Source organism: Notothenia coriiceps, unplaced genomic scaffold (assembly GCF_000735185.1).
Source record: "Notothenia coriiceps isolate Sejong01 unplaced genomic scaffold, NC01 NC01_scaffold00034548, whole genome shotgun sequence".
In the NCBI taxonomy this organism is placed as follows: Eukaryota; Metazoa; Chordata; class Actinopteri; order Perciformes; family Nototheniidae; genus Notothenia; species Notothenia coriiceps.
This window is the reverse complement of record NW_011367249.1, coordinates 101069-115001: the sequence shown is the minus strand read 5'-3', so window position 1 is coordinate 115001 and position 13933 is coordinate 101069. Positions and strand designations below refer to the sequence as shown.

The 13933-nt window shown below is 39.1% G+C and overlaps 2 protein-coding genes across 3 annotated transcripts in view; both read left to right on the top strand.

Moving 5' to 3' along the window:
- Positions 1-9228, top strand: part of trafd1 (TRAF-type zinc finger domain containing 1) — a 12409-nt gene extending 3181 nt beyond the window's left edge. For both annotated transcript variants that reach the window (XM_010790743.1, XM_010790742.1), the window contains exons 4-12: positions 1798-1851; positions 1943-2378; positions 2813-3103; positions 3181-3245; positions 4991-5251; positions 5615-5753; positions 5970-6168; positions 7078-7120; positions 8169-9228. In XM_010790743.1, the coding sequence (XP_010789045.1) occupies positions 1798-1851; positions 1943-2378; positions 2813-3103; positions 3181-3245; positions 4991-5251; positions 5615-5753; positions 5970-6168; positions 7078-7120; positions 8169-8207 (1527 nt within the window). In that variant the 3' untranslated portion in view covers positions 8208-9228. The remainder of the gene's footprint in view (positions 1-1797; positions 1852-1942; positions 2379-2812; positions 3104-3180; positions 3246-4990; positions 5252-5614; positions 5754-5969; positions 6169-7077; positions 7121-8168) is intronic.
- The window catches only part of smtnb (smoothelin b), a 245106-nt gene that overhangs the window by 191625 nt on the left and 39548 nt on the right, over positions 1-13933 (top strand). The window lies entirely within an intron of this gene.

Here is a 13933-nt window from a genome sequence, read left to right as displayed (position 1 = left end):
GCCCAAAGCGGATTTAGAAAGCTTGTCCTGACCTTTTATATTCAGATGGACTCGGACTCTGCCAATAGAGCTATTCACAGGCGCTCACAATCCATCAGAAAGCCTGCCAGCCTGATTTCAGAACGCTGCCTGCACGAGTCGCTCACAAAACCACTTAAGAGAGGGAGCACTCCTCCGGTTTCTGGAGATCATTACACTGGCTTCCAGCGGACCAAAAGATTGATTTTAAATGATAACTATTGTAGTTTTTAAACACTAAATTGCTTAGGATGACGACGGGGTATATAAACGATTCCTGCAGTAACTATGAACCATCCGAGGACTCAGGTCCTCTGGGTCGGGTCTGCTCTCGTGTTCCGGGAGAGATTAAGAACTAGAGCTGCGAAAAAGCAGTGTTTACCTATTATGCCCCACAATCTGGAACAAACTGCTCCGAATCGTGCACGTCCGCCTGAACACTTTATCTATTTCAAATCCAGACTAAAAAACATATCTATTTGGCCCGCTGCTTTTAATTGAGCTGCTCATACTCACACTAGCAGTTATGCCTTTTATTCACGTATTCTGTAACTTCTGATGTTATTTATTTTTTCATATCTTGCTTTATGCGCTGTTATATTGCCATTTATTATGTTGTGTTTATGCTGTATTCTTCTTAATGTTGTTTTTATTTTGTGAAACACTGTCAAACAAATTGTCGCGTGCCTGAAAGGTGCTATTAAATAAAATTGCCTGCCCTGCCCTTGCCTTGCCTTGAAGAAGCAGGAAATAAAAACGGAACTCACCTTGTGGTTGACAACCGCAAGAGAGAAGCCGTGAGCTCCATACTGTTTCAGAGATAATCCTTGATAATCCATGATAATCCATGATATGGCATTTCATCACGGCAGTATTTAGTTTAGACAGTAGCTGCCGGGTCCCGCATGAGCTCAGCTCCCTCCTTTTTTTTTTAATCAATTTTCTTTTTTTTAAAGCTTTATACCCAAAATCAGCACTTTTGAAACAGGAAGTGAAACAGAGGGATATGAGGCATGGCTAGAATGGATGATCTGTTTGGTATTTTGAGCAAAACACTTCATAGACATGTTTTTTATATATTTGTATATATCAGAGACCTATGCTATTGCCTAAACATAGCATGATAGGTGCACTTTTAGACATAGACAACTATTTACATACCAAAAAACTAAGTACAGTTTACTATGACAAAACACTGAAATCTGTGCAGATATCAAGAGAGGTAGCTCTGCGTAAAAATGAAAGCTCCCGATGTCTTTGCTACAAAGATACAAACAATAATTATACCTCTCTGAAACACAAAGGGCGGACAATGGGACGGTTAAAAAGTGATTTGTTTCCACTTCAATCTGTTTAAGCCAGAAAATTGTAAAGATAACCTTTGACCCCTTTTTATTGTCATGTCTCATGAGTAAAAAGGTTGCCTGTTTTGATCCGACGTCCATGCGATAATGGCCAGGACAGAAAAACACTAGATTCTGTGGAAGGAACTCTTGTATGTTGTGGACACTTATACTCATGTGCTTTATTGCCAATTGAGCAAGTCATCTGTTATCATATAAAGAACGTTTATTATCAAAATCAGTTTCTGCTGCTGTTTGTAACATGTTCACTTTAAACTGGTTAATGCAACCTCCGTGGAGAATCTCGTCAGTGACCAAATTCTTCAATCATGATTAACCTCGAACCCTCATTCCAAAGAAAACAGCTGAGAACAAAGCCATGTCAGAATGATACTGGATGATTGTATCTTTCAAATCATTTTCACTTTCCTTTCAGATTACATGCAAGTGTGGTCTAAAGATTGAGAAGAAACACTTTGATGTTCACCAGGTATTTCTGAAGACCCTTTTACCCACTCATAATGCATCCATCTTAAGTCATTCCTGAAGTGATGTTTCTTTACGATGCTTGTTTCTTTCAGAGCTTCGAGTGTTCTCAGCGGCTGGTCCCGTGCCAATTCTGTCAACTGGAGATAATTTTCAGTCAGTCCAAAGAACATGAAGATTACTGCGGTGCGCGCACTGAGCCTTGCCCAGTCTGCAAGTGCAACGTAATGTTGAAGGAACAAGCCGTGCACCCCGTGTTGTGTGGAAGCCTCACTCCGCCCCAAGAGAGGAACAACAGCCGTACGAGTCGCAGTCCGGTGGATTCTCAGCCTCCAGGGGCTTGGTTTGAAGCCCACTCCATCCGAAACCTCCTAAGAACCCAAGAGAGAGGCACAAAGAATAATAACATCAGTGCAGCCGATCAGCAGGCCTTCCCCCGGCCGTTTGACCCCAGACTCTACAACACCTCGAGCGGACCTCAAGCCCCAGCTGACTGGAAGAACACTGTCCCGGGAAATACATTTAGCCACTGTGAGTTTATCACTGACCTATTGATTATTACATATTAGTAGGGGGTAGAGCACCCACCCACCGTGCTTTTATGAAATATATATATAAACATTGACCAATAATTGACCTACTTCTTAAATGTTACACAACCTTTAAAAGCTATTTTAGGAGCCCTGCAGAGTTTTAATTAAACAAACAAAAGTGATATTTACAACATTTTTCATTTGGGGTAAAAGACATAATTATGGTAAAAATAACATCTTTATTGATTAAATTCAAATGTGATGTTTGTCTGATCAGCAATAATGAACTTTTTATCACCAACATGGAAACAAATGTGGGTTTAACCCTTTGATAAGAGTTTATCAAAAAATAATGTGTTTCTCTCCTGTTACCGTTACCTGAAGCTGCACCTTAAATTGTTATTTGTAATAACTACGTGTTATGTGTTGTAGTGCTGGGTCCGTCAGACTTCCTGAACAGCAGCAGCAGCTCCAGCAGCAGTGCGTGGCCTCAGAGTGAGCTCAGGCTGGCCGAGGATTCCTCCGGCCTGGACTACATGCTGGCTCTCAGCCTGCAGACTGACGGAGAGCCGGGGGCCGGGGGCGTGGAGGGGAATCTGTGGAGCGGAATCTGGGACCACAAGATCGAGAAGCCCTCTGTTAACTCTTCACTTTGTCCGCCCAACAGCAATTACTCAAATTTCACTACAGTCACAAGCCCAGTCCAGGAACAGGATCAAGCCGGTAAATATTAGTGTTGATAAGAATACTTAGATTTATCCTGTTGTCAGTTTGTTAAACATTTTCTATTGATTTCATAGATACCATGTTGCCTTGTGAGTTCTGTGAAGAGCTGTTTCCTGAAGAGGACCTCATTCTGCATCAGGTAAGAGATGGGTTGGTGGGCTAGATAAGGGACAACAAACATTTTTTACTAGGATCCCCTGAATGAAAATGAAAGCATGAATAAGACGTACTCGCCGAATGGTCACTGTGCTCACAGAATCCTTGATATATCCGAAATCACTACATTCTCAATACATTCTGGCCTTGAGAAGTGGCCTGAAGACTGCCATGTGTGACATTTATATATCAAATGTTGGCCTTTAGGTTATAATATATAATGACTCTAAAGCACATGTGTCAAACTCAAGGCCCGGGGGCCAAATCAGGCCCTTGGTGGATTTAATTTCGGCCCGCAGGATCATTTTTAATTACTATTAGATCTGGCCTGCCGGTATATTGCACGCACACCTTCACCCCATCCTGAGGGTTTCCTCAGCTCAGAGCCTGAGCCCAAACATTGATGACCTTGCACCCAAGATGAGATGCCAAGTATCTGCTTGAACTAGCATCACATTGCAGCAACCTGAGTTTAATGGATGTTTGGATGTTTCCTTCTGCACTTTATTTCTTGCGACAACAGGCCATGTTTGGTTTTTCTTTGAGGGAAATAGTTTTGTTTAAGCTGTTGTTGGGCCTGTGGAAAATGTAAACAAAGAAATGGACCCGCGAAAAGCTGCAGATAGAGCCATAAGAAATTAATGCAACTGATTATTTAATGTGTAATGTTGTTTTTATAGGCAATAGTTGAAGCTTTGTTAGTTTAATATGTGCAATAAGTTCATTTCAATAAGTTTTGCAATAAACATTGAACCAGTCCGGCCCTCGACTAGTACCCATTTCTTTATTTTGGCCCACTTTGTATTTGAGTGAGTTTGACACCCCTGCTCTAAAGGTTGTTATTGCATACGCTTGAAGCTGTCAGAACTTCAGCTGTAGGCAGAGAGTTAAAAAAAAGAATAACCCACAATTGCTGCTGATCCTTTTTTAGTGTAACTAAAGTCATTTGATATGAACATTAAAAGTGGCAATAGACCACATTTTCATGTCGATGTGTATATCAGTAGGGTTGGGAAAGACATTTTTAATTCCAGCTCAGTGCATCATATGTGCATGAATGATGACATGACAACAATCGGAACCTGACTGACAGATATAACCAGACTAACAGACTTGTTCATTCTGCATACCGAACACAGGACGACCTGCTGATGTTTCTGAATATTTTAACCTAATTCACTCACAACTTTCAGTTTCATTTGATCTTACGGCCCTGTCAATCAGTTGAGGAATACATCTGTGTTGATGCGCAAATCTAAACAGTGAAACATGCTCAAATCCAGTCAGATATCACATGACATGCAGACATGTGTATACCTTTCTTTATCTGTTGTTCCAGAAGGTTCACAGTCCAGTTAAGCCTTTACCTATTTTGTTTTTTTTCCAATGTTTTTTATTATTATTGAAGAACAGACACAATCATACAGGGTCACAATTGAGACAATGATCTTCATCCATTCCCAATTTATTTAGAACAAACCATCACCACCCCCCCACCCATCGCCTCCTCTCCCACCCCACCTTGAAAAGTTGAATACAACATATTGATTCCACGTTCAGGTGTATAGCCTTTACCTGTTTTAACGAGCCGCCTTGTAATCCTTCTAGTTAGGGACATGATGAAGTTTTCACTTTTTCATTTACCTTTTTTTAAATGTTTGTTTGCAAGTGCAGGACTAATACAGGCATTCTGATTCTGATCCACTTCTCCTCTCCTCCATGTTTCAGACTGGGTGCAGCCCCGCCTCGGCCTTTGCGTCCTACAGCAAGCAGCCCTTGTCCCCCCCTAAGGACGACAGGATGAGCAGGAATGCTCCAGGTTTGATGCACGACATCCCCGACACCCTGGCCTCCAACATCCCCACCTTCCACCGCTCCGCCTCCCCGGCCTCCTACAGTCCTCCAGCCAGTCCACTAGAGGGCGACGTGGTCATCCCCTGTGAGTTCTGTGGCGTGGCTCTGGAGGAGGCCGTCGTCTTTCACCATCAGGTATGTTAGAAATTATGACAGTCTATCATTCTTTAGAAATAAGTTCACCATCATAACGTTTTGACCTGTTGCTGTATTTAATGCAATTACACACAAGTCAGTAATGTGCAATATACCCTCATTCACGCTTGATTCTTTCTTTCAATTTATTTACAACCTGCAAACAGTACCAGCTACCTCTTCAAAGACATACTGCTACTCATTTTACTATGTTGAGATCATCTGCTATTTGTTCTTTTTACTTATTGTGTTTGTTATAATTAATACAATTAATAACTTCAAAGAGCCTTTCTGAATATGTGTTCATAGATTTTGAACGTTGCAACTGCTAATGATCATTTTAATGTGGGTTTTTGTATCCAGGACAAATGTGACATGCGTCCTCAGAACGCCCATCCGCTGAACAATCTCACTAAATCGTCTGTCAAGAAGACACAGAGCACTACTAATGACGCCTTTAGCCAGATGTGTCCAGATTTTCAAATGAGAATGAATCCCCAAGGTAATGTATACAATGTTTTTGTCATAATGAGAAAAAAAAGCATTGAAACAATGATGCAAAGGTTATTATCTCTCTGACAGTGTTAACAGACGTTACTAATCACCACCTATAATCCAGTTTGTGAGGCCATGTTTTGTTGAATATTTGATTGATGCTTACAGGCTTTTTTCTTTTGACTCAAATATGCATATTGTGTATCCTGTGTTTCTCATATAGCTGACTTCTCGCAAGAGCACTTTGGATTCGACAGAGACGCAGCACCGCTAAGGGAATGGCCGAGAGGCTACATTGGACTTCCGAGTCAAAGGAAGACATCCAACTGTGATCCGAACCGAGCTCAGGCGGGCCGGGAGGCAGAAGGATCTCAGTCCTCTCTCAGTGACGCTGAGCAGGCCGCTGCTGCGTCTCTAAAGGGGTAAACGAACGCTCAATGGATGACTTTTATTTTGTTTTTGTTTTTTTTCGGTTGCAAATCTTACACAGAACTTTATTGTTCTTTAAATATGTACAGTTCGTAGCAAAGCGAGTTGCCATTTTCTTTTACGTTTTCTCTTCCTCTCATCTTAACCCTTAGATGCATAAGTGGGTATTTTTGGACCCGGTGAAGTGGTTTTCTTGAAATATCTTTGCAATTACATTTTTTTATCATCTCATATTCCAGCTATTCCTCAAAAAACATGTTTTGGATATCATACCATTCAGATTTTTAATTTACATTTTAAGAAATTGTAGTTTTTGTATTACGACCCCAAGCTTCCATAAGTGGGTCAAAAATGACCCGCATGCATTTTCGAATATTTTTCAAAATGTAAAACAATTTCTAAAATTATAAATCGTGAAAAATTAAATATAAAATATTTCTAGTGTGAACCAAAATATAATACTAAGTTTTATACAAGTGATTTTTTTTTCTTAACCGAAATGACAAAAATTGAATAAAAACACATTATTCTAATACGGGTCCTTTTTGACCCACTTATGGAAGAGTGTAGGGTCCAGTCACTCGTGCATCTAAGGGTTAAGGACACACCCGAAAATCTTCTCTTTTCTCTTCCTTTCCCTACGTACTTTTCCAACTTCATCCTTAACCACCTTTTATCCTTCTGAGCAAGATATCACATCAACTTCAACACGAAGTTTAATATCTTGCACTGACCGTCTATTTCAGTCTTCAACAACATTCTCTTATTTCCATCTCTAACCAGTCTTTGACTTATTGTTTAGTCCGACTTGACCCAGTTAAAAATCCTCTATCAAATAACGATTTGTTCTTTGTGTTGGAGAATGTTATTTATATTCTAATTTGAATGTGTTTGTCCATCAGAGTTCATCTACCAGAAAATAAAGGAGGGAGTTCATTGACAAAGGTACACCTAGATTCTTTAAAAAAAGAGTTGATGATAATGCTTTGTTTGTATTTGTTTTGTCTTTTGACTGTGACAGTGCTTTACCTATAGTGTATAAGGATGTATAAGCATAAAGGTTTATCAAACAGCCATCATACACATGCTTATTTATCAAAAACGATCTATTGTGATTTATAAATCTTAGCAAAACACAACAGTATGTAAATGATGTTAATATGTTTACATGAGGATCATAACTCTCTCTTACTGTCATGATAATATTTAAGTCGACAGACGTGCCACTGCCAGGATATTAAGCTATAAGCTTTTTGTAACATGATTGCTTTAAAGAATAATTTAAGTACAGTGTAAGCTCTGCCTTAAAGGGCCCATGTCATGCTTTTCCGGTTATTACCGTAAGCGGTGTGCAGAGTCACAAACCCTCAAAGTACACCCTGTAGCGAGTAAAACTCTTAACACAGAAAAGACCTGTCTATGCTGCCCCAGAACGCCTCGTTGGACATTTCTCTTTTTCTTTCTGGGTACAGTGACGTGACCATACCCAAATGGACCAATCCGTGGAGCCGTTACGTTACGTCTGCGGAGCTGTTAGACTTCCTCAATCCTCACACACACACGCTCAATCTTTTCTCAGCTGCAGCTCCGCCAATTTCAGCTCCCTGAGACGGCGGGACGCGGCGAGGCTGTGAGTCGGTGTGTGAGCACACACACAAACTCCCAGCCAGGCTGCGGGTGTGTGTGTGTGTTCGGGATGGTTCCGCTGTGTCTCGCTGTCTCGCAGACGGCCACTGGGCTCATAGGGGGGGGGGGGGGGGCAGAAGCTCCAACAAGCTGTTTAGGACAGAGTGAAATTCAGATAATACACATACTACACAGAGATGCTGTATGAGAAACCAATGAGATTTTAGAAAATTGCACAATATAAATCTATTTTAGTAGACCTCAACAATGGAATTATGATCAATGGCCATGACATGGGACCTTTACGGTGGATTTTCCCTTTTTAATCCACTCACCACATGTTTGTCTCCATTTCTTCCATTTGCAGTTACCCAAGAAGCAAAATGAAGAGCAGCAGGAGGAGTGAGAGCGGGAACATGTGGAGAAAAACTAAAACCAAATCTCCCTCTGTGCTTTCCATATATCTTTCTGCACACTTCTGAAAACAAATAATATACCAATCTGATAAGTGCCTGTGCAACAATCTAGCAGTTTATATTCTGATGAGTTTTACTATAAAAGCCTCGGTAATTAATTTGGTTAATTAATACATGTCAAGATTTGTTTCAAATGTTTGTATGTCTAACATTTAGCCCTAAAATATAAATGATAAGCAGTTGTATTTGTGCTGAATTAGATGTTGTTGTAATTCGTGTCATGGCTGATTAGTAACATTGAGAACATCGAACCAAGAGTCGCTGTGCGTTAGTCTAACCTGATCTTTACCGTGTTCGTTCAGACGAGGACATGTCGTTTTCCTCCAGGTTTGCCAGTCCTTTCCGGCTCTTTCACAGTGTTCCTGGTGGTTTCTGTACCTCTATGTCACCTGATGCACCTTGATAGATTATTTTGTTAAAAAAAAGGGCTTGAGGAACAGATTTGATGCATCTTTGACCACACAAAACATCAACTGTGTAATTGAACATATGTCTTTTTATACTGTTAAACATTTGTCTTTAATACTCTTCGTTCATATTTAGATTTTTTTAATCATACCTATAGAACTATATATGTGTTGTTATGATACGATGGCTTTTGAAGCAGTGTCACCTGTCCAATCCTCTTTTTAGGTAGTATGAATTAGGATTTTAAGATTGCTGAGATGTATTTTGTGTGTAACATAGGTTCCACTTTAGCAATATATAAGATACGCGACCGTGTGCCTCAGACGGCTGAGCCTTCATATCTAAAGACAACGCCTGAGTGTTTTCCTGATTATCATCCAATCATCAACCTCGGCTAGTGAGGAGAAAAGAATCAGTGAAATCTCCTCGCGGTGTTTCTTTGGACTGAAGGCACTCAGGGCACACGGCTGACTATCCTGTTTAAGAACAACTGTCTTCATGCTCTATGTCTTGTGAGGCTATTAAATGTTTAATGAGGATGTTCATGGCTCCAGTTTGTAATCTGTTTTTTTACCTTTTTATACGTCAAGATACCTTCAGGTAACCAAAACTGCATAGAAGGACGGCTGAAATATATGTATATCTTTAGAACACTTTCCAATTCCAGTGTATTTTATGTGCCACTTTTCAATCTTCAATCAATCAATGTTTATTGATATAGCCCAATATCACAAATGTTACCTTTGTCTCAGTGGACTTCACAGTTTTTACAGAATATCAGTATGACAATACGACACCCTCTGTCCTTAGACCCTCACATCGTACAAGGAAAAGACTTCCAGAGAAACCCCCACAGTTTAAAGGGGAACATGGGAGAAACCTCAGGGAGAGCAACAGAGGAGGGATCCCTCTCCCAGGACGGACAGACGTGCAATAGATGCCGTGTGTAAATCGAAAAGATAATACATTTTACAACATAGGTAGACCAAATGTTTGGAAATGCATGTGTCTATAATAAGAAGATGAATCCACGAGGATGTCAACAATCCTGTGGGAGCCATCAGGGAAGTAGTATGGTGAGAGTCTGGCAGGACCGCAGAGACAGGTTCAGCCACGACTCGAAGTCCAGGACTCAAATCCAGAACTCAGGATAGAGGATCCAGGACACACGACCACAGCAACAGGATCAGCCACGACTCAGGATCCCGGCGTAGATAGACACCAAAAAGAAACTTTTCCACTTACCCAAGGATCACACAGTTTTGTTGCGTTATTACAACTTAAATGGCTTTTAAAGTTTTAAAAACTGAATCTTAATGAACCATTTATCATACAGTGAAGCTCCATTGAATATTTCGAACAACAGAATTGATTTTTTGTTGCTGCCAATGTAATACAATGAGGGAATGAGTCATTAGTCTGCATAATACGGGTAGTCAACTTGAGTCTAGCCAGTGTTTAGTATACTTCGAAAACAGTCTACAGTAAAGGAGATATACACTCGTAAACCCATAAGGAGATTATGGGAAGAAAGGCGAGACTGTTGCAATGAGTAAATACTGTATGAGCAACACAATAAGTATGATGTAAGACTGGGGAAAAGTAGTAGCCTACCTATAGATAATGGTGATAAATACACTTATCATTAATGGCACTTCAAAATACATGATTAATGTATGATATGTATTGACTGAATCAGCTGACAGTCATTGTTATAAGGGATTTTTTTGTATTTGTATTTGGTGTTGCCTGAGAAAGGGATATGGAAATGAAAATAACATTGCATCCATCCAAGTGCATGGTGTTCATCTGAAGTAGTCAAAGGAGATACAATCATATTGCTTTATTTTCTAAGTTCATAATTTTCTTATACCTCTATGATGTTTCCTGGGAATAATCTGATACCAATTCAAGACATATAAAACATGTTTTAGTTGTTCATAAGGGGTTCATTTCCAGTTAACTTTATGTGAAAAATAATGCTTGTATTAATGTAATGTATTTACTTTTTATGCTACTTTATACTTCTACTCCACTACATTTAAAAGGGAAATCATGTAATTTTACTCCAATACATTTATACAAAAAATATTTAGCTTCTTTCAATAAAATGCATCTTTGTAATTAAACTAAATGTGTGCTGGACCAATAACTCTTTAAGTCACAAAAGAGATCAATTATTTAAATATTTTTACAAAAGTCATTCAGAACCATGTTTGTCTCCAACAGTAAAATGCTACTTGATTGAACAATATTATCTATAAATACCACATAAATAAACATACACATTTTTTGTGTACTTTTATTGAAGTAAGATTTTGAAAGCTGGACATGTAATGAAGTATTTTGACAATAATGAATTGATACTTTTACTCAAGTAAAGCATCTGAATACCAGTCTCACCTCTGGTCATATGAAAAATGTTCAGGATCATATTTGCTTTATGTAATTGTTCATTCTCGTATGTCCACACAAACTGGGGGGCACTAATCCCCTTTCATATATAGCCTACTTATTTATATAAATAGTCAACGCAATACAGCGTATTTACTTTTGTCTTAATTTACATTATTTAATATCATATGCTGTTTTTTGACATATCACATATCCCATATTGTATTGACATAGTCTTTTTGCACTACTTTTTATTTTGTATTTTTGTATTTTATTATGTATGATGCATTGTTGGAGGAGCTCAGGTCAGAAGAATTGCATTGCCATTTCGACACTGTAGCTTTGTTGTGCATATGACAATAAAACCTTTGAATCTTTTTTGTATTCATCAATTCAATTGTCATACATAATACATCATACATTTGACCTACAACAGACAAAGTCCAGTGGCAGACATACAAAGCAACAAGACATTACATACAGTAAATAAAGAAAAAGGGAAAGAAAAATACATTTTGATACTTCAGATTAAATCTTTTTTAAATATCAAATTAGTTTTGATTGCCTTCTTATTCCTAATGTTTTTAATAGTGCTAATATATTGTTTGAATTCTTGATAGAAATGTACAAAAAGTGGTTTGGAGTCAGCTACCTTTGAATCTCATAAGGACGCTGCTTTACGTCCTCCCACGGAGCGGCGCGCTTTGAATGCTCGCCGGGAGAAGCCGGCCGGGCGAAAGAGAGGGGCGGGGTTACAGAGGGGCGGGGTTACACCTTTCAGTGGGAATCCTCAGTTCAAAAAGCTGCCAACGTCCCCTGGTTCGAAAGTGTTGAGAGCTGCTTTCACTACCACCCAAGAGACGACTAAAGAGGACCGGAATATGCTCTCTGTTAGCGGAAAACAGGGTTATATTCACTGAGGGAAGTTTCTGAATTCATCTGCGGTGAAGATTTAGAAAAAAAAAGAAAGAAAACCGCAATAAGTCGTACAGGTGGAGGAGCACACACTGACCGGTGAACCCGTTTTTATCATCCAGACCTTCTCTCACCTGAGCCCAACCTCACAGACCAACATGTCCGTGGAGAGCTACTCTGCGCTGGACGAGTCCTCTCTCCGAGCCTTGGTGAGTTACTTCAATAAATGTGCTTTACCTAAACTCACAAGCTGCTCATGAAGGTGCACTGCTGTGGTGGTACTGCTACCTGCCTGGAGAAACACAGATACAAATTGAATATAGCATTCAGCAGGCATGGATGCGTTTATGATATGGGGATGAGATCTTAAATGTATTTATCATCATGCTGGTGTTGGTTTGTTACTGTTACATTCTTTAGTGCAAAAATGTTTAGCTATTGTCCAAACAACAACGTGTTTTGCCCCTGCCTTTTATATGGTATATACAGTATAGTAATCCTAACAGGTGGTTTACAGGTTTAGTACCTTTTGTACTAATATAATATATTATATGTATTTAATATAACGTTTTATTGTTTATTTTCAGAGAAGAGGTCACCTTGGGTTTTTAGGAATTTAAATAGGTATTTTTCTCACAATTATTTTGACTTTTCAATTAATAGACAATCAAAACATTTAGAAAGTTATAGGCAAATTTAAAGGATAATGACAATATACAATTTGCTTTTCTAAGTAGTCGTCAATGTAAAAAGTGAGGTAGTTATTAAACAGAGAGTTGTTTGATTGTTTTGTCAGCGTAAACTAGATTTTAAACCCCTAAATTGATACATCTAGTACTCTAATCGCCAACATTTTGAACTGTTATGGTCATTTATCAATGTCTTGTGTTCTGGACTTGTGATTGGGGAAAAAACAAGCACTTTGAAGAACAGATTCAGACACTTCATGCACTAATCAATGAGTCAATGATTAAAATAAATAACTGACAGATTGATCCATACAAAAAATAAAAATCAGTCATAGTGAGAACTGATTAAAGTAAGCGTTGACGTGACACATGTTATCAGACATTTAAAAAAACAAGAAAGTTCATTTCACTTGTAGGTGATTCACACTGATCCATTAAGCCTAGCCAATTAATGAGGCAGACATTACATCATAAGTGAGAGCAGCAAATCAATTCTTTTAAAGTAAACCTGACAAAAGAGGACTTCCTGTTTCGCGTTAGTCATGCCTGGATTATTTCCTGAGGCAGAGGAAGGTGAGACATCTGTCTGTCTGTCTGTCATGACACCTGTAACACACACATTTACAAGGATGCATGACTCAGCGTGTCACTGTTTAGACACCGTCACACTACTCAGTCAGAGAAACACAGCTGGTACATAAGACAACTGTGCAGTACCATCCTTTTTATGGTTTTCCGTTCAGGAGTAATGGCTACTGCGAATATGCAATGACGTAGAAGTCTGAGTCCTTTAAAAAGTGGTGTTGTTGACATTTCAGATTAAGCTACTGTATCTGATTTAAACGTCCTTTCCTCACCAGTTGCTTTCCCAAAACTGTGCCCTTTAAGAAGAGGTTATCTCTAAGATATACATGTATATCTTCTGTTCTCATAGATCAGTAAGCCAGACAAGAAAAAGCTGTTAACTTTGGAACAAGGCGGCGTATTAAATGTTTTCTTGACCTTCATGCAACTCCATTATTACCCCGAAGTCTGTTTTTTGTTTGGCCAAGACCTTTTCCCCTCATAAATCACTTAGATGCAAAACTTTTATCACAAGAGTTATTATAGTAATAGTGTGAGCATGGGAGTATATTGAGGTAATCATATTTTATTTCACTGTTGTGTGTGTGTGTGTGTGTGTGTGTGTGTGTGTGTGTGTGTGTGTGTGTGTGTGTGTGTGTGTGTGTGTGTGTGTGTGTGTGTGTGTG